Source organism: Dysidea avara, chromosome 8 (assembly GCF_963678975.1).
Source record: "Dysidea avara chromosome 8, odDysAvar1.4, whole genome shotgun sequence".
Lineage (NCBI taxonomy): Eukaryota > Metazoa > Porifera > Demospongiae > Dictyoceratida > Dysideidae > Dysidea > Dysidea avara.
In genome coordinates, this window is record NC_089279.1 from 4,919,742 (window position 1) to 4,944,134 (window position 24,393).

A 24,393-nucleotide genomic window follows, 5' to 3' on the forward strand; every position below is an offset into this window, starting at 1 on the left:
CAGTGTATTGTAAATAAAGACAAACTTTAAGGATGAACATCTTTGGAATCCCTACAACTCAAACATGGTATATAAACCACTGGCAGTTTCACTATGATGCACAGAAGAATGCACAAAAACAATATTTTTCCTGATGGCAATAAGCACTCCAACTTCTAGAACTACCTTGCAGAGGGGTGTATAGGTAGGAGGTTCAGGACCCCCCCTCCTTGTAAAATTTAGACTTCTGAGTTTACAGCAGGACCCTAACACACCATTGAGTGGCAGGACAAATGAGTGAGTAAACATAGTGTATGGCACAGCATAACAATTTATAAAGTTTGCATTCATCTCTCAGGAAAAATTTACAGAGCCCTCTTCAAAACTTGTTAAAAAGATTGATATATTCTAATAAAGCAGTCAGGTATATACTATTCTCATATACTCTAATAGAACATGCATGTAAATATCCATATGTTGAGAAGCTTCATTAGCAAAGTTTTTCAGACATTCTAACAAAAAATGCAAAACTGAGCATGACCTTATACTGCTATAGCTTTGATATGCAGTGTTTAAAGATATAGAACTCCTGTAATTTATCACTTGTGTTATGCAAAATGAACCTATGTTATATATGCATATTCATAGTTATAATGTTTTGATTGTAAGTCATTCCATTTTTATCAGTGAATTCATGGTTCCTATAGATAACTATCACTGACAGATTACTATGTGTCTCTATATGTTATGTTGTCTGCATCCACTATAGGTAACTTTATCTAGTACTTGCTTCATCCTAGGAGCACTTATATGCATTACAATTAATGTACTTTTTTGCATAAAATAACGAATTTGCTGAGTTTTGATTCATTAAAATATTAAAAGTCTCTCAGAAGTTGGGGGCTGTACCCCCAGACTCCTGCTTCTGGTAACTCAATACTGCTGCTGGAACCCCCTTCAAAAAATCCTGGCTATGAGGAAAACAACATACGTAATCCTCTCCAACACTGATTTAGATCAGTACACCAATGCACCACACCTAGTATCATTAAAGAATCAGTTAAAAGCATAGATAATCATATACAAGTTGATGTATACTCTTTTTAGAGCATTTGACACCATGCCCCGTCAACTATTGTTTTAAAATTTACAGTATTATGGAATTGATGACAGGATACATTGCTGAGATTTTTGAATGACTGACAAGATGAAATCAAAGAGTGTGTGGTGCATTGGTGTCCTGATCTAAATCAGTGTTGGAGAGGATTACGTATGTTGTTTTCCTCATAGCCAGGATTTTTTGAAGGGGGTTCCAGCAGCAGTATTGAGTTACCAGAAGCAGGAGTCTGGGGGTACAGCCCCCAACTTCTGAGAGACTTTTAATATTTTAATGAATCAAAACTCAGGTATACATGTGCACATGCATTCATGTGCGTGTGCAAGCATGTGTGTAGAAATAATATCAATATCTGATGTCTCACACTTGAAGGTATGTACTGTTGTAGAGCCCTACATATTTTAATTAACAGTAGCATCTTATCATCAGTATGACAATATGAATTCATGGATGATTGAGTTAGTTATCAAACCATCAGAGATGAACACTATGTTAAGATATTGAGATAAATTTTATCATTTCTTGCTCAAGGATCAGTCACTCCTATTTAGTCTAAACAACCAAACCATACAATCCACTTTGACACATACTAAAAGGTACTTCTCGATAATGCACTTTCATGACATCTCACATCAGTAGTATTACCAACCAGGCATCATCATGGTGTTATTGAAGAAAGACCACAGAATTCTAATTGCTTGCACTGATGGATAAGGAAGATGAGATGGTGTCAAGTATCAGGCTCTGGCTAGAAAAGTGTCTACCAACTACTGTCAACCTGTGGATATTATCACTATTGTGTTTGACCACTCTGGTGTCACAAGACAGTGATAATCCAAAAGGTCACAAGACAGTGATAATCCAAAAGGTCACAAGACAGTGATAATCCAAAAGGTCACAAGACAGTGATAATCCAAAAGGTCACAAGACACTGATAATCCAAAAGATCAAAAATCAGGATGGATATCTAACATGTCTTCCAGAATATAAATTTAACTTAAATTAGCTATGTATCTGAGATTATGCATTAAGGTATTTTCTCATGGTTGAGAGCATTCTCAAAACAAAGAATATTTTAAATCAAGTATTTTGGGAGTACTGATCAGGGTATTTCTGCTGATTGTTCATGTTATTTGAATGTACTCCAGTTTAGAAATTTTACTTTCTGAGATATAATTTAAGTGCAAGTTTAGTGCGCTAGTTTGAAAACAAGTTTAATCTAATGAAGTTAGATTCTCGTATATTGAATAGCTTACTATAATATAGAAATTTTTGATTGTCATGTGTTCTGTTCCCTAGGAATTTTTAAAAATTAGACCTTGCATTTCTGAGAGCATTTTAAGGTTGCATATGTAACTTTTTACTTGGGCATTAGAATATTTACATATTAAGTCTGAGATTGAACCATTTGGAGATAGTTTTGTATGCCATTGCCATATAGGGATGTGGCAAAAATTATGCTGGAATTATTTTGGGAATTGATAGAAATTCATAATCGTACTGGCATTATGAAGCAATTATAAAGCCTTAGCAAGAGTATTTGTACAATTCCATCGAGATACTCTAATAGAGCAGTCAAAAATTCTAATATAAAGTCTCATTAGTTATTCTACTCTTATATAGTTAGATAGAATGGTAAGTCGCAAATACGACAACTAACTGAAAAGAAAAGTTCATTCAAACATTTTAAATAGCAATAAATTGACATCACTATCTAAAAATGGTGGCAAAGCATGATTTGAGTACTACTCTCAAATGAGTAATGAGCATAATAGCCTGATGCCTAGTGCCATATTAAGTGTAGTTGCCACTCACAGTTGTAGGAGGGTCGACGTCTGGGATTTTATGGGGGAAGTTCCCTTATAGCCCTAGAATAACACTGCTATGCATGTTTGTTGAGTATACAACAATCCTAGATAACAACCAGCTACATGGGAAAGTCAAGCCAGTCTTGGAACTTATGTAACCAAATTTTTGTTATATAAATTATGCAATGCAAGAAAATACTATGTCCTCAAATCTCAAACTAGAATGATTGCGCCTTGTGTTTAGCAGTGGTTTACATCAGCTGGGGTAAATAAGGCCAATATTATTGTTAACTTTCTGTTTCAGACCAGGAAAGTAAGTCTAAACCATGAGCAGTTCATTATTCATTATAATTGTACATGCACTTGACTGTTTTATTGAATGGTTTATTAGAGTATTTCGATCTGTTATTGATCACTATCCTATACTAGGTGCAAGAGTTAAATTAAAGCCCTCTCTCCTGAGAATTATGTAACCAATTGCAAGTTAGTTTATTACTTTCATGCAATCATTAAAGATCGAGATGATGAAATAATGGCATGATGTCATAATAATGACCAACATGGGAGGGAAATCTGAAACATAAAAATTAACAATAAGTATCCCAAGCTATTTGGTTTTTATTAAATTTTTTCACAACAAACTGCAATCATTAAAAGAATCATCATTTGTGACTCAAACAAACAAAAGGGGGAGCCTCGGCAATTGGGAGGCACAAACTGAACCAGACACCACAAATACACATAATTGCATATCTCAACAAAGAAAAGTTAAATTTACATTCCTCAGAAAGAGTACTCAAGAGAGAAATCTACTAGCCATTTTGGGTAAATGTGGAAATTGTGTTTGATTTGTTTCCAAAACACAAGTGGGTCTTCTTCTTGCAGTATCATAGTGCAGAGTGAAAGTAAGTACTCTTCAACAATTGTGTTTAAATCAGTTGCAGAGTCAGACTCATTTGTTAAATCACTGAAAATGGTTTTTATTTTCTTGGCTGGAGGTTCAGATTCTTCCTCTATTTGTTCAGAAATTTCAGAAGCAAAGTATTTGAAGTATTTGCAGAAAGTATTTTAAGTTTTTACACAAAGTATTTAAGTACAAATACAAATACATGTTGGTTCAAAACTTCAAAATAAATACAAATATAAATACTCAAAAATAGTATTTAAATACAACTAAATACAAATACTCATGCATTTGACCTCAAGCCACTAATATGAGTCATTTAATAATAATGAGGATGTTTTTAGTGCATATCAGATTGGTTATCGGTATTGGATAATTATGCTTAATATCAGTTATCAGAATAGTTGGCTGATTAGGATATTGGCGCAAAACTACCAGGAAGTGATGCACCTAACAAATGGTTGGCAAATTAAGATAGTTTTAGAAGCATTCAAGTCATAACGGGGCCCTACAGATAACAAAAAGTCCCACCATTGCTTAAGCTTAGATTGTTTACCACCACCAGCAGAGTCATTAGCATACCAGCGCTGCTTTACTAGACCAGTAAGACATGAAATTAGGGGCAAGGTTTAAATAGTGTACATGGCCATAGCCAGAGGATCACTCTGTCCTACGTTATTTGGTTAAAGTTAATTTTTTCTCAATGGGGACCTTAACAAATGTGACTGGGCCTGCAAAACAGGGCATGTGGGCACACACACCTTGCCTACTTTTCCAAAGTTTCACCACTCATAAATTTTTATTCCATCATGCTATGGCCATAGAATTTTCAGCATTACTTTAAAATTTAATTGGCATTATAACACAAGCTGCAGATATATGACCTATTGTGTGATGGGGTGTAGTTTGTGCCCACATGCCCTGTTTCTGCAGGCCCAGTCACAATTTTATTGTTGCTTCTTCAATGAAGAATGCTCTATTAAAGTACCTTGATCTAGCCAGCTTGCAAAATGATATTTCATGCACATGTGCAATACTAGTCTGGCAGGGCCAAACCCTGCAAGTTTCACAAGTTTGATTGAGTTTTTTTCTGTTACCATGTAATTTTTTCAATCATCTTTGTAATTTAACGTAAAGTCGTTGCATTTGTATTGTATCAATTTTGTGCCCATGTATTTGTTTTGTATCCATGTGTTAAGTTTTATATTAGTTAGCTAGCTATGTGCAATTGTCTGTATTGTATGCTACTCTGGCAAGAAAGAATAGTAGGGTAATTTATAAGGCAGTGGATACTGAACCAAAAGTCAATTCAATAAGTCATACCGGCTATTAAACTAACAGTAAAACTTAAGACTAAAAAGGGTCACTAAAATGAAATCAAACCCCACCAAACTCATCCAGGGCTCGAACCCTAGACTACGGTGTGTTGGGCCAGCATGCTAACCACTGTGCTACTGTTGCTAGCTACCCACCTCTCCTCCTTCTCTATCTTATAAATGTGACTCAAGAACTAAGCTGTAGCTATTATAGTAAGAAGAACGTAACCTAAAGGTGAAGAAGAAACCAAAGCTGAATCTTTCCCTAATCCTAACGCTAATGCAACTTGTCATGTGCCCTAAGTTGAATACTTGGGGCAACTACTAGACGCATTTCCTTTAGTCGAATACTCAGGGCAACTATAGACGTGTGCCCTAAAGTTGAATACTCGGGGCATACCAACTCTAACATACAACTAGTCACTTGATACTTGTGTAGATGGATGACTGTCTGTTATTTGCAAAAAAAAAAAATAACCTTTCAGCTCAGTAATTATCAATCAATCAATCAATCAATCAATCAATCAATCAATCAATCAATCAAAATCAATCAATCAATCAATCAATCAATCAAATTCAGTTGAACTGGTGCAGGGAAGCTCATGGGCCCAATACTTTATAATGCTTCAGTGCATGCAAGTTATAGATGGGTTTAACAAGAAGGTGTGACACTATATTACATCATTTTTGCATAATATAATCCGGATTTGTGAAAGGAAAAAGATCAGGAAAATTATGTATGGCAAAAGTTTTTGAAGTGTTTTTGAGGACTGCAATACTGTATCAAGTAATCACTATCCAAAAGTAGAAATCTTGTAGTCATACTTTATCAATACTCGGGATTCGCTGAAAAAGAATAACGGAATGACTTTCCTGCACAGCTGGTTTATGAACACAAAATTTAAATTACCTCTGAACGTCTGAAAGGTAACATACTTTATCATGCCTGAGTTTATTAATGGTTTTAGTCCTCAAACTAGCTACCTATTTTTATCATTGCTTGATTAATCAGTTCCAGTTGTCATTGCATTTCTTTGCCCTACAAAATGGCTGGTAATTTACCAGTAGTTACAGGGACTTCTAATTAAACTCTACATATGTAGTAATCAGGGATGGATATAGGGTTTACATGAGGGTGGGGGGGAGGCTAACTGAAGGTACTAATCTGTTGGGTAGAGATGTGCAAAGCACAGGGGGTAATGGACCCTACTGAGTATATATAGCTTATCAATATATACCCGGCTACCTGTTTAGAACAGTGTACATGTGAGTGCGTATCTGTAGCGTTGTAAAGTTACAACCTAAGACTGGCAATGATGTACAAAATTGTTAATAATTTTGTTTAAAAGGGAACTCTTTCACCAGGAATAATTCACCGAACTACTACACCTACCAGCATTTGAAGCATACTGGAACTAGGGGGTCTGTGGGTATTCCCCCCAGGAAAAGTTTGAAAATTATAGATGCTAAAATACTGCAATTTGGAGACGTTTCCACATAAAATGCATATTTCTTCTTGTAGATATTTTATGGTTATGGCTCTCTGCAGCATTTGCTAATGGAAAGGTTTGGGTATAGGTTCAGACAACCAAGCACATGATGCACCCTCTCACAATTGCATGCATGACAGAACAATAATGTCGAAACTACAATTTTTTTAAAATTTGAATGATACGAGATTGAAACTGAAAGCATTTTCAATGGAAATTGAGCACCCGAATTAAGTATACTGGTACTGGTAATAACTACACAAGTAGATGAACAAGCCTTTTAAACAGACCAATGCACTTCATTGTATGTACAGGCGCAGGCAGATTTGGAAAAATTCCATAACAGAACCAACCTTTTATTAAATTAGGTTAGGTAATCCTAAGGCTGCAGCACATGTTGCTGCAGACCTTCAGTGCTGGTCACTGTAAAGCATTAATACAATAAATACTTTAGTATTAAGGAAGAAAATCCATCCCTCCTGGAGGAGACTGAGTGTGGCCCCGACTAGACATTGGGTGACCTGCAGTTCGATTCCTGGGGTTGGAGGGATTTTTTTCCTTACTTTGGCCCCTTTTCTGTTACACCTTTTCAGCTATAAGTCACTAAGTCTAAGTCCTTGAAATTAGGTTAGGTAATCCTAAGGCTGCAGCACATGTTGCTGCAGACCTTCAGTGCTGGTCACTGTAAAGCATTAATACAATACAATTATGCTTACACTGAATGTTCTATTAAAGTAGTTAGGTGACTGTTCTAGAGTATCTCTATCTTGTACACCTCCAATGCTGATCGGGGTCCTTGTTGCACAGTCTTTAGCATAAATCCACTGATAATGCCTTGGAAAGGTGTTTATAAGGTGCATTTGTATTATTATGCTAAGACAAAATTTCGTCATAATCCTCAGCAAGTAGGTTCTCCTGTTTCAAAAAGCATTATAAATGAATAAATATATAAGTAAAGCCTAAAAGTGGGGGGCTTCAACCCCCAAAACCCCTAGTCTCGCCCCCCATCCCCTGGTATAATGCTCGGTATAATGTTGATCACACCTCTTCGTTTTTATCTGGAGCAGGCCGCTTATAAGCGCCGTGCGGAGAAATAAGGTCTGGCTACGCCGAGGGCCACGCGAGGCTATGCAAGTTATATTGGTGGAGACTCAACAGAGTCAACAGCCTCCACCTCCCAACTAGATAGCATAAACAACAGAACTTCCCGCCCACTATAGCTACCGATTCATCTACCGCATTCAGCAAGCACCCGGCATGGTTAACTAACACTATAATCAAGCAGCATGTCATGCTAACCTGTAACAGAGCCAACCGCCAACAAAACAAACACCATTAACAGCATATTGGAGTAGGCGGAACTCATTAACTCCCGAGGGTTGGTGTCACGTGATAACTCCTAGTGTTATAATTATTTTGCAGTAATTGTTAAACAAGGAGCCCACTCAGTGACTAAAAATACTGGTTTTCAGTGGAACCCTGTGAGCAAAATGAAGAAGAGTAGCTAGACTAGCTACAGAACTATAGATAGCTACAACATCAAAAATAGATTAGATTAAACTGATTAGATTAAACTGATTAGATTATCCATTTTTGCAAACCGAAGTCAGTTGCAGCCAGAAATATTTTGTCAGTGCTATTGTTCCGGCAGTCTGCTAGATTTCTCCCTATCAAGCACACTAGTTGTATACTATGCCCCGAGTATTCGACTTCACCTGCCCCGAGCATTCAACTTTCAGGAATGCGTCTAATAGGTTGCCCCGAGCATTCAACTTTAGGGGATGTGAAAAGTAGTTCTAGTGTTAGGGATAGGGTCGGGTTCAGCTTTAGTTTCTTCTTCACCTTCAATATTATATTATATAGAAGTTACTCCACTTGGAGACATATAAGGTGGAAACTAAAGAAGGTGAGTAGCTGGGAGCCACGTAGCACAATGGTTATAGGACTGTGGGCTCAAGCATTGGGGGTCCCGGGATTAATTTCCACTCAAAGCATTTTGTGTTTCTTTTTCTTTTTTTTTCGTTTGAGGACCTTTTTTGTCTAAGTTTATTCAAGTGACTGCCAGAACAATAGCAACAGCCTTTTGCAAAAGACATGGGTACATGCACAAAAGGCATATAGCCTGCTAACGTGCTCCCTACACAAAGTACATACACACACACATACACATGAGATCAAGTTTACAATTACAACAGATAAGACACATACAAAATGACAAAACAGTTATATTACACAACGAGAAAACGACAAAGTGCAGAGTGAATTGCAAGTTGAGGAATGGAGTTCCATAAAAAGGATGTGTTAATGAAAAAAGAATGACGGTAAGGATTGATAGTTGTAGTAGAGGGAATAGAAAGTGATAGCAGATGGGATCGTGTGTTGGTAGAAGAAAACTGAAAATGATTGTTAAATGGGATGGAAATTTGTTCGTGTAAGATATCATGGACTGAACTAACAGAAAAGTAGAAATACTTAATATTAATGCCAATGAAATTTTTTGAAAGATAAAAAAGTAGTAGCCTCCACAAGAGTTGATTGTAGTTCCACAGAACACACCCACAATAATAAAAGGACCTTTTCCCAAAATTGATATACACACTGGGAATAAAGAGACAAATAGATGAAATTCATGATAAGGAATTTTAAACCATTGCCCCTAGCAACCTGAATTTTACATTGTTTTGTAGGTGTGAATGTCAAAAGCAGCATCTCCTATTTTGAAAGAATAGCATATGTAGGTCACATGAGATATGACATTTTAAAAGTTTGCAGTTTTCCCATAGAGACGGTAACAGTTGCCCTTTCTGGGCAATCACATGGATAATGTATGGGAAAACCACAAATTTTTAAATGTCATATCTCATGATCTATATATATACTGTATCATTTTAAAATTTGGGGAGGTTAATTGTGAGATTCACACCTACAAATAATGTTCAATTAAGAAAAGACTTTAATTGAATTTGTTGTTTTCCCACACATTATTTATGTGATTGCTCAGAAGGGGCAACTGTTGCCCCCTCTCATAAACAATGTATGGAAAATCAACAAACTTTAAAAGTTATATTTCATTACCTATATATACTAACCTTTTAAAATTTGGAGATGTTACTATAGACATTTATCCCTACAAATATTGGTTGCTAGGGGCAACTTTTGTTTTGTGAAATTCATCCACTGCCACAAGACAAGGTTGGTAGCTACAGGGAGATAGACCTATAGGTGCAATACCTGAACACAAAAAGAAAATATACATAACAGCTGACTGGTAAGGTATGTACAATTCTTTGATGGATTAAAACTTTTATGAATACTATCAACTAAGTGATGTTGAAGCAGTTTTGGCTACATGGCTAAAACATAGCTATTTGCAATTGCTATTCAAACTTTTAATTGTCACACAGTTTCTGGGTTAGGCAAAACAGCATCCCAAATGGTTACACCAACCACAAAACATTGTCTTAACTGTATCCACTCTTTAAGAAGAAAGTACAAAAAGAAACCCAGTAACAATTTAAGGCTAAAGCTATACAAGCAGAAGAAGATAGTCTCTTAGTCCTGATTGTAGAAGCTAAGAGTGATTATGAATTAAAATTAATCAGCAACTATGCTTATTAGCTGTTCCAATACTCATTACAAATATATAATATCCCCTCTTGCAAAAACTGATGGTTTACCACAACAGATGTATTTAGGTACAGACACTGCCATTGATAAAGCCACATTGTTAGGTTTTGGAGAAGATCATCATTTTAATGTATCGATCAAGTTTTTGCCTGATAATAAACTTACACAAAAGTGGAATGCTTCATCCAAGTTATTTAATAACTGCTAAACACTACAACAGTTCAGTAGAGGGTAAAGTTATCATTAGAAATCATTTCACCATCTTCATTTATAAGTGTTGTCACATCCAAATATGTTGGATTATCAAAAATCTGCTTCCTGTAGACAACAAGCAATATAAGAGTTACCTCAGTGGAAAACTTTATATATTAAGCAAATGCATCAAACATAACATCAGCATAATACAGTGATATTTGGTTACAATGTACAATGAATGTGTCAGAAAACAGCAAAACATGAACACACTACACATCATCGTTATATTAAAAATGCATAATGTTACTATGTTTATGGACACCTACATGCAAATAATGTAAATTTCCAGTTGCTAGGGGCAATGGTTAATAATTATGAAATTTGTCTTCTATTATACTGGCATAACTTCAAACATAATAGGAGGAAAGCATCAAGTATTATTCCAGCATAATAGGGAAATTTTCAATTAACTTGTGCAATTGGCTGTTTGAGATTGAGATACTCTAACAGAGCAGTCACTTACTCTAATAAAACAGTCAGCTCTTGAGCATAATCTTGATTTTGAAATAATTTTGCTTCATATATAATATAGGATGTTGTTTTTGAAGCATAATTGGCTGTGGCTAATTGTTCACACTGCTGAAATAAGGTATAGACACACTAATAGAACTGATAGAACCGTCACTTACTCTAATGACTACTTTACTAAAACAGTCAGTAATCTTGACTTTGAAATGAGAATTCTGAACATAATAGGATTGATTTTAAGCATTTCTCATAAACATAATAGGCTATTATCGAAGCATAATGGCAGTATTGGTGTACAGTTGTGTGCATGTATGTTGCACTCACCCTACTCTATACATGGAGACATCATTAACATCAGTTGTGTTTCCTAGCCTCTGTTTCTTAGGCGGCCATACTTGATGACAAACACGATACGCACACACCAAAAATATTTGCAGTAAGATGACACCAACTGACCCACAAGCAATGCCAATCAGAAGTCCTACATGTAACATGTTGAGTAGAGTGAGATGAACTGGTAATTCATTATTGTAACAATACCTGGTACAAACCCATCATCTTCTGTGAAAGATGATGATGACAATGATGTACCTATTTGAGTAATATAATAGTATACATCATTGAAAACTATATTATTAACTTTTCATCTGACAGTTCTTCCCATTATACCCAGACAGACAAGTACAAGTGTAGTCATCATTAGTCACATCATCAGTACAACTACCATTATTCTGACATGGGTTAATATCACAATAAGTGATAATGTTGCTGCAGTTCTTGCCAGTAAATCCTTCAGGACAAGTACACTTGTAGTCATCAATAAGATCAGTACAAGTTCCATTATCACAAGGATTATTGGTACAATCATCTATATCAATGTCACAAGTGTCTCCAGTAAATCCCACATAACAGTCACACCTAAAGTCATTGATAAGATCAATACAAGAGCCATTCATACATGACACAGGTTCACAGTCATTTATATCAATGTTACAAATGTCTCCAGTAAATCCTTCACTACATTCACATATAAAACTGTTAATATGATCTTGACAAGTTCCATTTACACAAGGATTGGGAGTACAATCATCTATGTCAATGTCACAAGTGATACCAGTAAACCCCACATCACATAAACACATAAAATCATTGACAAGGTTTGTACAAGTCCCATTTATACAAGGATGTGGGATACATTCATCTACATCTTGATCACACAGTTGACCAGTGAAGCCTGCAACACAGTCACATACAAAACCATTAACAATATCTTGACAACTTCCATTCACACAAGGATCAGGTAAACATTCGTTGTTATCTTGGTCACACAATTGTCCAGTAAACCCCATGTCACAATCACATCTAAAGTCATTGACAAGATCAAAACAGGTTCCGTTTACACACTGATTTGGAATGCAATCATCAACATCAATGTCACAATTTTCTCCAGTAACTCCTGAGTCACAAACACACTGATAACCATTAACAAGATCAACACAAGTTGCATTTACACATGAATCTGAGAAACAATCATCGATATCTTGATCACACAGTAGTCCAGTAAACCCTAAAGTGCAAAGGCATGTAAAACCATCAATTTGATCAAGACAAGTTCCATTTGCACAAGAATCAGGATTGCAATCATTTATGCCAATATCACAAGTATCTCCAGTGAATCCCATAAAGCAGTCACATCTCAAGTCATTAACAAGGTCAACACATGTGCCATTCATACAAGGATCTTCACCAGCACAGTCATCGATGTTTACTTCACACCTAATTCCAGTTATTCCTTCAGGACAAGTACATGTATAATTGCCCATTAGGTCAGTACAGTTTCCACCATTAAGACATGGTTTATCACTGCACTCATCAACTTCAGCCTCACAATGACATCCAGTAAACCCATCACTACACATACATGTGTAATAACCCATCAATTGCATGTTTATACAACTTCCATTATTCATACACACTGCTCCTTTACAATAGTCTGTAACTTCTGAACAATCTCTTGAAGTGTAACCAGTTGGACAAGTACATATAAAGTAATTAGGAGCCGGAGTAGTACATGTTCCATTATTCATACAAGGATCAGGATCACACTGGTCTATTATCATCTCACAATTTTCACCAGTAGAACCTTCAGGACATAAGCACAAATAACTAAGAATTCCATCAAGACAACAGCCATTATTCTGACATGGCCGAGATGCACAGTTGTCAATTACATCACTGCAGTTTCTTCCAGTAAAATCTGGTTGACAGTTACATACATAGTTAAGGTGTAGATCCTGACATGTTGCTTGATTCTCACAAGGATTGGGGTAACATTCATCAGTTACATACTCACACAGTTCACCAAAATATCCTGGACCACAATGACAAGTAAAGTTAGCAACTCGATCTTCACATGTTTCATTATTACAGGGATTCGGTATACACTCATTAATTTCAACTTCACAATATCTACCCTCATATCCTTGATCACACCAACACATAAAATCATTTATTAGATCTGAACAATATCCATTAGTACAGTTAACACCAATACAGTCATCAATGTCAGTATCACAAATATCACCAGTCCAAGGATTGACACAGTGACAAGTGAAACTGTCAGGATCATCTGTACAACTTCCATTATTCATACAAGGATCATCATCGCATCCAATGAGCACTTCACAGTTAGTCCCATTGTACCCAGGAGGACACACACAGTCTACACCACCATCAAGGGGTGTGTGTGGTACACATGATGTAGAGTTACCTGGGCAATTATCACATGGATCTGTAGTGAAGTAAACACTTAGCATTACAATGTGCAAATGAATACACTATTACCTGCTGTATTTTTGAACCATGTTTTACATGAGGTGAATTTCTCACTTGCCACTAATAACAGTGGAAAGTGAGAAATTCACCTTGTACAAAACACTAGTCACACACTAATACACACATACACATGTACATGTACACATACACACACACACACACACACACACACACACACACACACACACACACACACACACACACACACACACACACACACACACACACACAATTGAGTGACTACAGATCATATAACATAAACAACTAAAGCAACTGACCTATCTCATACAGCATTACACTAGATATATCCAATATTGTTCTAATACCATTTGAAAGACATTCCAGTTGAAACTGATATACCATTTTGTTATCATAAACAGACAATATTTGATCTGTTCTGATAGTTACCAGCAGATCCCCAGGTATTGGATAATAAAATATATCATTATAATCCATTTCATTAATAGAAAATGGAGCGTAATCTTGATAACCAGTATAAAAACCCACCAATACTAAGAACACATCATCAGGATTCTCAACAAATACAAGTGCCTCAAACACAACAGTTCCAATAGGAGAGTAGACATTAACATCAAATTCGTAATGTGTAGCATTGAGTATTGTGTAGTAACCTGTGGGAACTGAGAAGAGAGTACAACATGCATAATTGTTTAAGGGGATATATCATAGTAATGTAACAAAGAAAAAGGGTATGTAGAATTCAAGGAAAACAGGAATGGGACAGGAACAGGAACAGAAAGCGGGAATGACCAATGGAAAATGCCAGATAAATGTCATCATGCAATATAGCTACAAGTTGAATAGATTGGATTGCATAGTACTATGCTTCTTTGCAGCATTGTTTGGATACTTAAGTTAAAACAATCAAAACACTCTAATGGAGCAGTCACCAGCATTAAAATACTCTAATAGAGCAGTCAAGGATGTTTTGTTACCTATCCCACCAGGAACCCACATTGATGGCCTGTGAATTGATGGGCTATAGCTGTCATAGATTAGATACATAGACTAGCTAAGTCATCAACACTGAAAGTTGGTTAACCATAAAATTTAACCATAGTAGCATGGATAGAGATTCTAATTAGCTGACAGTGCCTACAGATAGATGCGGGAAGTTGTAACTGCAACCTCAGGAAAAAGTCACATGATGGATTTGTGGTAGCTGAAATGTGTCCACGGCTCCAATGAGGAGACAGAAGACAATATGAACAGTCATCGTAATTCCTCCTGGAGCCACTTCAGCTTGACAAGCATATACCAGTGTTGCATGTATACTCCCATCAATGACTGGAAGCAGCAGGTGCAGTTTTCGAAACCTACACTGTCAATTAATTAGAATACTTTGTGAATCTTAGTTTTCATCAGTATTAATTTAATGTTTAAAATAGTTCAATATTTCAAAATGTTTATGGTTTCAAAGGAATAGTTAACTTACAATATTGATGACCTAGATGTACCTAATCTATGACAGCTTTAGTCCATCAATTCACAGGCCATCAATATGGGTTCCTGGTGTGATGGTTAACAAAATATTCTTGACTGCTCTATTAGAGTATTTCAATCGTTTTAGCAAAAAGATTCAAACAATGCTGCAAAGAAACATTGTACTTTAAAATCCAATCTATCCAACTTGTATATTGCATGATGACCTTTATCTGGCAATTTCTATTGGTTGCTCCCGTTCCCACTTTCCGTTCCCGTCCCTCCCGTTCCTGTTTTCCTCAATTCTACTTACCCAAAGAAAAGATACTTAATAATCCCAATACTATATTATGTATGCTCCAAAAGAGATATCAAACAGTACAGTACAACCACACTGTTTAGTAGGGAAAGTAATGGGCACCGCCCAAAATGCTAAGGTTAAACATCATACACAACAAAAATCACCCTTACGTAATAGTCTTAGTGCATCTACATAACTGTAAATCCGATGTTAAAAACAAGAACCACTACACTCACAGACAGCTTGATATTGAAAATTGCCAAAACCTGAGGCCAGCAGACAAGCAGACAGATCGAAATTCACATATACAATTACTACACAAATCAAAATCTTAGTAAGAAAAGTAACAAGTGTACATGCATAATTAAGCTTATGAACTGTGTTAATATTAATACCAAAAGCCTGATAATGAACCGTTGGCTTAGATTTCATGTATTCCATCTCTCACCTGTAGTACAATTCCTGGTATAGTTCAAGGACACTTCACTGTTGTTTCCATTAACAACTCCATAAGTTTCATTTGGGCAGGTAATCACACATTGACTACTAACAGAATCATAGAAGGTGGGGTAATTACATCCTGTGTATATAAGCATGAATGTTTTAACTGTGACAGCAATTCAGAAGATAATTGCTATGAAAAAGGACTCTGACATAATTATATATCAGTGTAAATTACAAACAATGGTGACTTCAGGTCAGGATTTTTGGTGACTGGTTTCCAATCTTCCTACTCAGCTGCATGCTAATCTAGGTGAGTCTGGGGTATTCTCCTCCAGAAACTTTTTGACAATTATGTATTGTGAAATTTAATCTGGTAGCAAACTAATAAATCTTGAGTAATAGTTTAAATTTATTTAATCTATTACTCAAGCCTTGGATGCCGGTAAAGTAGTAGCTATGTACTGTTTTTCTGGATCTCAGAAAGGTATTTGACTCTCTGAATCATGTTATACTCTTGAAGCGGTTATGTGCCTGAGGCGTTCGTGATCTTGAACTGGCCTGGTTCACTAATTATCTTTCTCATTGTATACAACGTGTCCGACATAATGACATAATGTCATCTTGGTCTCCTGTCAAGGGTGGCATTCCACAGGACAGTGCACTTGGCCCGTTACTTTTCCTTGTGTACATTAATGAGATGCCCTCACTTGTCACACGCAGTAGATTACTACAGTTTGCCGATGTGATATGTTCCGGTAAAACCCATGAAGTTGTGAAGAAAAGACTGAGTGATGATCTACAGAGGCTCCAGGCATGGATTATATCAAGCAGAATGAAAGTGAATGTCAATAAATCAAGTGTCATGTGGTTTACTCGAAAACGTGTATCTAGTGTAGCTCCACCTACAATCCTCATTGATGATCATCAATGAGGCCTCATTGATGATCATCTGATTAAGGACATGGATAAACAAAAGTATTTAGGAATTATTTTTGATAGAAATTTACAATGGGGTCCTCAGCTGAGCAGTGTGTGTAGAACTGTCTCATACTACCTACATTTACTTAGCCTCCACCGGAATTCTTTAACATTTGATGTTCTTAAGATACTGACAGAGTCCCTAGTTTTTTCTAGGATTGATTATGCCTTACCTGTGTGGGGTCCTCCTCTTAGCCAGTCACAGTTAGCACATCTACAAAGATTGCAGAACAGGTGCATCCGTGTTACTAAATGTTTAAGGAAATATGATCACGTTTCGAACCATCGTCAACATTTAAACTGGTTGCCTGTGTCTGATCAAATTATCTACTTGTGCCATGTTTTGCTGTTTTCATAGTAACACTAAGCCATGCTTGGCTCTTGATCCACCAATCTTACACAACATAATCATAACACACGTTGCAAGCACAGCTTTGCTAATCTGCAAACTTGTAATCTCTCAAGCACCAAAAAAATTTTTTTTGATCATCTGCCACTCCTTGGTGGAATTCTCTCACTGCTGTAACGCCTGTTATTTACAACTATAATGAATTCGTATCCTCTGCCAAGGACTTTTACCTAAAGTAATTATTTGTAGTATAGCTACCTATTGATCATGAGTTTTGTATGTGTTTTGTATTGGTGTGCTGTATATGTGTGTGTGCTCTGGTAAGGAAGAACAGCTATTGCCGACTACCATGACATTAAACTATAAATCAGCAATTATTTTCCCAAAACTATTCTTTGAAAATTGACATTTTCTCAACAAATGTTAGGAACTTACTGACATAAAGACTGTTGGTGCTTGCTCTGCTGGCACATTATCAGGGACAGTGGAGCAGGCCGAAGAGTAAATAGGGTGGAGCAATGTCACACAAAGATGTGGATGTCATTCTGAGGGGTCTGGAGCATGCCCCCAGATTTTAAATATTCTGAGATAGAATTTTAGACTATTTTCACTATGTTGTCTTGCAGTGTTACAGGTTAATTAAGCAGTTTTTAAGAGACATAAAATGTGATTGTTCAATAAGGGTGGTTGACTGCTCTATTAGAATATCTTGATCTGAACTATATGTTATTGTCACCATTTTCCTTAGTCAGTTTTGAAGTATGGCGCTGTTAAGAAGAAGAGGCAGCTGTGGAGCACCAGTAGCTGTGTCAGTGGATGGTATGCTACACTGGAAGACTTTCATTTGTTAAGAGACTCTACATGTTCTGGCCATCAAGAGGCCTTCAATGTCCAGTATGCCTAGGCCTGCCGCATGCAGTTTGTCCAGTCCAGCCTTTTGTTTCATTTAATCTATAGCTACTAGCTTATGTTCTTGAGAGAATCAGACAAATTGGAGAACTGCACTCAGACTGGATGATGGAGGCCTACTTTGTGTGCTCTTGCAATGCTATGCTAAGACCATCCCTAAGAATGATTTTGTTTACCAATATGTATACAGACGGTAATTTGTTTTTTCAAACTCAATAGGATAAACAATCCCTATAAATCCAAGGTAGTACCATTAGAGCTTGTATAACAATAACTTCTTTTAACTGGTTGCTATGTATTTAATTGATGCTTCATCATTTATGTGACTGCTTTATTAGAGCAGTATATGATTGGCATGACTGTTACATTAGAATTTTAACTGCTTAATGGTAAAGCATTATATTTATAATCACTTCAAAATGTCTATATAATTTTGATTCTGCATGTACATATTTACTCCTGAGAGTGGAGATAGCGAAGCTACAGTCAAACCTCTCTAATACGATGCTCAATGGGAGGCATAAATTTTGCTGGATAAAGGAGGTGGTTGGAATATTAAGTCACCTCTGTAATCCAACATTGTACAATATCTAGAATTATGTCAGATTATGCAGGTAAATTACAGGTAAAACTGATCACACAATGTTTTTAACATGAATTAAGTTTAGAATTTGCAAGTATTACAGCTTTTCTTCTATTATTTTCAACCAATTAAATGCTTTGGTTGCTTAAAAATATTCTTTGTGCTTGTTTTTAATGCTGCTATTATTCTTTGTCGGATTACAAAGGTCAAAAACAAGGTATTTCCAAGTCTAGGGAATCAAATTTTGTGTCGGATTACGGAGTACAGAGGTGTCAGATTACAAAGGTTGTTTTCTATACAAAAGTGTTGGTAAATGACATTTTGGTCGGATTAGAGAAGAGTCTGGATTACGCAGGTGTCGGATTAGAGAGGTTTGACTGTACTATGCTCATAAAATTGAGCATTATGCTTTTGAACAGTGTTCAAAAAATCACTAAGTTAATTAGTGCTTATGAGCAATGCCAACACCCTAGGTGTCATATAGTGACTGCATTACACCTACAACAGGTGTATTACTATAACACTTTTGTTTTAACAGTGTAACAACCACCTTTCGCCAATGAATGCTTTATTGGAGCTGCATTTACAGCGCTGCCAGTCTTGTAAGCTTAGTTCTACTACATATTATGAGGCCAATGGCCTATTAATTTAATTAATGTTATTTTAATTTAATTAATGTTAATTTAGGTTAGGTTAGGTAATCCTAAGGCTACAGCACATGTTGCTGTCAGACCTTCAGTGCTGGTCACTGTAAAGTGCTAATAATAATAATAATAATAAATTTCTTGTCCATTAAACAAATAAATAAATAGCTAGTATTATACATTTTTATAGCTTCCTGGCTGCTTTGTTAAAGTAGGAAGTTTTTTTTGCATTCAACATGCAAGATTTTTATAGCCTCAAGATATATCTACTCCCTGCATTACCTGTCTTGTGGTTAGCGTAGCCCCTGGACCGGCAGAAGTTTATAGAGCAGCGTTATGCATGCTATTACATAATACTATTATACAGTACACCAAAACTAACCTATTACAGAGCCAACCACCACAGCGGACACCAAAACTAGTGGAGTGAACACGGTCATTTCGGGTGGTACCCAGTATTCGTTTAATTAACACAGCCTTGGCGCCTTCTGTATCAGTGTATCACGTGACAATTTAGGATGGTCGGTAAATACTCTAATAGAGCAGTCAATGAATGCACCTGATGCATATATAGCTTCTGGCTTAGTAACCCTTGACTCCTATCAATTCATTATTTCCTTCATTGGCCAGGTCCTGAATCAACCACTTAAATAGTTGACTTAAGCTGTAGCTACAGCTATAGCAATGCAATAAAGAGAGAGAGAGAGAGAAAGAGCTATTTTAGTTTTGGCTATAATCTGTCAATAGCTTTGCTAACTGGTGAAAGTTTTTAAATGATTCTTAGTATCATTGTCTTTACATACGTACTAGTCACCAAATCTCAAGCTTTTGCTAATACACATGCATACTATTATTATTATTATTATTATTATTGCAGGACTCTGAAAGAGTATACGTGCAATATAGTATGTAGTTAAGTTAAGTAGTTAATTAAGTATAAAAGAATTATAAATTATAATTTGTTTAAGAAATCAGTAGCAGATCTACGGAATGCTTCAAAGGAATCCAACTGAATTAACAACTGAGTCAGGTGAACTATTTCACAATCTAACAGTAGCTGGGAAGAAACTGAATTTGTGTATATCAATTCTTGAAAAAGGTGTTTGATATCTTCTATTGTGCCCTCTAGTAACAGTGTCGATGAGAGATATCTCATAGGGTAGTTCTAGTGCGACAGAACCTTGCAATATCTTATAAAACACCATCAGCTAGCAGTCTACTTACTTGTCTTCTGACCTCCAAGCTACACCATTTAAGCTCATTCAGGATACTGGTAACACTACTTGAAAAATCATAATCAGACACCACAAATCTGGCAGCACGTCGCTGAACACTTTCAAGCTTCTCAATGTTAGTCTTAGTATATGGTGCCCAAACTATTGATGCATATTCTAGTATTGGTCTAACATACAAGAAATAGGCTTGGCTTCAATTACAATGATATAGATTACGCTTAAGAAGCGCCAATACACTATTAGCTTTTCTGCAAATAGTGGTAATATGTTTGTTAAAGTTCATCTTAGAGTCCAATATCACACCAAGGTATTTTGCATGACTAACCATTCTTAGTTGATTATTGTACAGGAAATAGCTTGTGGGTTTTGGATTACTTAAAGTAACTTGTAATACTTCACATTTATCTGTGTTAAATGTCATCATCCATTTATTAGCCCACTCTTCAATTCGTAACAAATCCTCCTGTAAGAAACGACTATCATCTGTACTATGTATTGGTCTATAGAGCAGACAATCATCAGCAAACAAGCCACAAGAAGATGATACACAATCAGGTAAGTCATTAATGTAAACTAAGAATAATAAGGGTCCGAGGACAGTGTCCTGGGGCACTCCACTAATAACATCGATGGGTGATGATTGAGAACCATTACAAGTAACATATTGAGTGCGGCTGCTCAAAAAGGATGAAGTCCATTCTAAGATCTCATGACGTATTCCATAATGCTGCAGCTTATGTAAGAGATAACAATGTAACACCTTATCAAATGCCTTAGATAGGTCAAGTAAAATGGCATCAGTTTGAGTTTTCTGGTTAAGGTTTGACACTAAGTCATGAACTGTGTGTAACAATTGTAGCTCAGTAGAGTGTTTGGCACGAAAACCGTATTGACACTTTGAGAGTATATTCAGACTATTCAGATGTTCCATAATATTAGTGTGTACTATTCGTTCCAGAGTTTTGCAACACACAGATGTTAATGAAACTGGCCTATAGTTTGTAGGGTTACTACGATTGCCCTTCTTAAATATAGGGGCCACAGAGGCTATTTTCCAGTCGTGTGGAATCCCTCCTTGTTTCAATGATGAATTAAACAGCAATGTTAAACTAGGAGATAATTCAAATGCCATCTCTTTCAATAGCTTGGGAGGGATACCATCTGGACCTGTAGCCTTGAAAGGATCGACTTGTGTCAATAGGGTATATACTTCTTCAATAGATGTTTCAAATAATGGAAGATCAGGGTATGGGCTAGGACCCAGGTGTGAGCTGGTGAATCATTATCATGAGTAAACACTGAGGCAAATGTTTATTTAATACTTCTGCTTTATCCAAATTATACATGTCATTGCATCAAAACTATCATTGTAGTGACAGTTTAGGCTATCTAATTAATAATTGTAATTCTATGAGGGAAGGCCCAGACCATACTAAATCGGGCTGCTGTTGATAGTCCAGATCGAGGTCCAGATGTCACTTTACAGTGTATTGCAAGATACTGATACTTGTGAGTTACAATTTTTGTAGTGATATCACATAAAAATGGCCCGGCAATGAAACACTTTGTAATGGAAAAGGATATCTGCTCGCCATTCAATGGTTAATTTTTACAAGAGTCCTATCCAGTTTTTGTAGTACAGCTTACCGCAACCAATATTCAAAGCCATATACAATGCATTACCTATGCAACACAGCAATGTGAGTTGTTATGCTAAACATGACCTTTCAAAGTAGGCAAATTTTTCAGTTTTCAGTAGCTACTTGACTTGATGAATAATTTTTTATTGTGTTTTAATGCAATGATGATCCTGTTGTAAAAAGATTACACAAACACCTGTATAGCTGTACGAACATGCATACACTAGTAGCACTACACATTAATTATTTGTGTTATTGTATTACTAACTTCATGCAAAGCATACACAATATCCTGTGTCAGTGGCTTGGGTTAAGTTCTAACATTGTAAAGTGTGTGAGTTCCTTTTGATGGACTTAATGTAATTTGTCACTTCTATAATTACTCATCAATATCAAAAGTGCATGTCCACTACATTGGTGGCAATATTTTAAGCTTCACTACTTTACTCGAGTCCTTTAGTATGTACTTTATCATGAATGCATTCGGTATAATGAGTGCATGTATGCATGGCAGGTTTTTATCCTGCAATAAACAATTATTGGATGACCAATACTTCTTTTAAAAATCCATCTGTAGGCATGACTTATGTGGTCAATGACTTAGTTGTCAAGCACCTCTGAAGAGTTACACAAAAGTGATACAGGACATGACTGTACAATTGTTATTGGTGACTAGCCTTTTATTAATTACCAAACCTGGATACAGGTATGATTGATTGATTATTACCAGTGCTCAAACTAGCCGTTCTTCTGCACGGAGCACACACATACAGGACTAATACAACATACACATACACAGTTTACAAACACGTAATATACATATACAAGAAATTAATATACAACCACATGCAAATGAATATATAGACACACAACTACAAAAACTAATTTTAAGAAATACAATGCAATATGTACACCATGCTAAAGGCAATGTGTGCTGATAAAGAATGAAATTGCACAAGTAACAGATTTATTTTGTCAAGAGTTACATACACGCAACACAGCTACTTGGGATTTTTGGTCCAACACCATTTAATTGTTGTAGTTGTAAGACTTCAAAGGTGCAATTCTGAGACGTGGAAAATGTAATTCATAGTACCTAATGACAATGCATTGTCACAGGTGGTACATCAGTACATACTGGTGCTGACGGTTATAATGGATGTTTGGCATGTCAAAAGCTGAAGTTACAAGATTGGTGCATATTAATAGGATTGCACAAATTGTACAATGAGAATGCATTATGCTGTGAGTTGGCACTGACTGCTAAGCCATGAACCAAAATTAATTGTATTGACATGTTATGTCAAATTCTTGAATGATTTGCCACAAATGAACCTTGCTATGTACATGTATATGTTTAATAGTAGTGTTGCACCGATATCCAAATTAGCCGATTATTCCGATAACCGATATTAAGCAACAGAATTAGCCGATACCGATAACCGATCCGATATACACTACTAACACTCATCCTCATCATTATTAAATGGCTCATATTAGTGACATAACCATTGATATACAGCTCATTCTAGGCTAAAATGTAAAGTTAGATGTATACCACAAGTAAAAGTTACTCATGGTAAACAGGTTTTAAGTACATTTTACTACTGCTATACAGTTGAGACAAGTGGCTGGCACTACATAGAAACCTAAAAACCTCAGTTTATTGTTGGGCATGGCCTAAACCCTGACAGTTTATTATGGGCATGGCTTGTAGTCACCGCTAAACCATTAACACATAACTTAATTAAAATGCCAAATAACTTATGTCTAGCCTCCCCCACATCATTATACTACACAGCGCAGTGGAGATTAACATCGGCCTTGATTTAATCAAAACCGATTAATCGGCTAGTAGCCAATATCGGCCCGATACCGATTATTGAACCGATTATCGGTGCAACACTATTTAATAGTATCAATGTAGCTAGTAATCTTGTTGTAGTTACTATAGGTTTTTCTTGTAAGGATGTGGAGGGAACTTTAACTCATCACCATGACATGGTTTTGTGATGGACCACCTATTTCTCTAATGCTCACTCAGCCACAACAGCAATTTTATATGAAA

General features: G+C 36.2%; 1 protein-coding gene across 1 annotated transcript; it reads right to left on the reverse strand.

Annotated features, from left to right (window-relative positions):
- Positions 1-10,397: 10,397 nt before the first annotated feature.
- On the reverse strand, positions 10,398-13,465 carry LOC136263896 (fibropellin-1-like). Its single transcript, XM_066058515.1, has 4 exons — positions 11,605-13,465; positions 11,505-11,555; positions 11,289-11,445; positions 10,398-10,559 (listed from the first exon to the last, which is right to left on the reverse strand). Exons 1-4 carry the CDS (start codon positions 13,463-13,465, stop codon positions 10,463-10,465), a joined length of 2,166 nt encoding a protein of 721 aa, XP_065914587.1. The 3' UTR covers positions 10,398-10,462.
- Between the last annotated feature and the right edge of the window lie 10,928 nt (positions 13,466-24,393).

Bases quoted from the DNA above. Each gene is read 5' to 3' on its own strand.
- LOC136263896 (XM_066058515.1), bottom strand. From the start codon at position 13,465: ATGTGTTGGTGTGATCAAGGATATGAGGGTAGATATTGTGAAGTTGAA. The intron at 11,556-11,604 runs GTTAATAATATA...TTACTCAAATAG, and splicing joins GAAGAACTGTCAGATGAAAA to GTACATCATTGTCATCATCA. The intron at 11,446-11,504 runs GTATTGTTACAA...TGTTACATGTAG, and splicing joins AGATGATGGGTTTGTACCAG to GACTTCTGATTGGCATTGCT.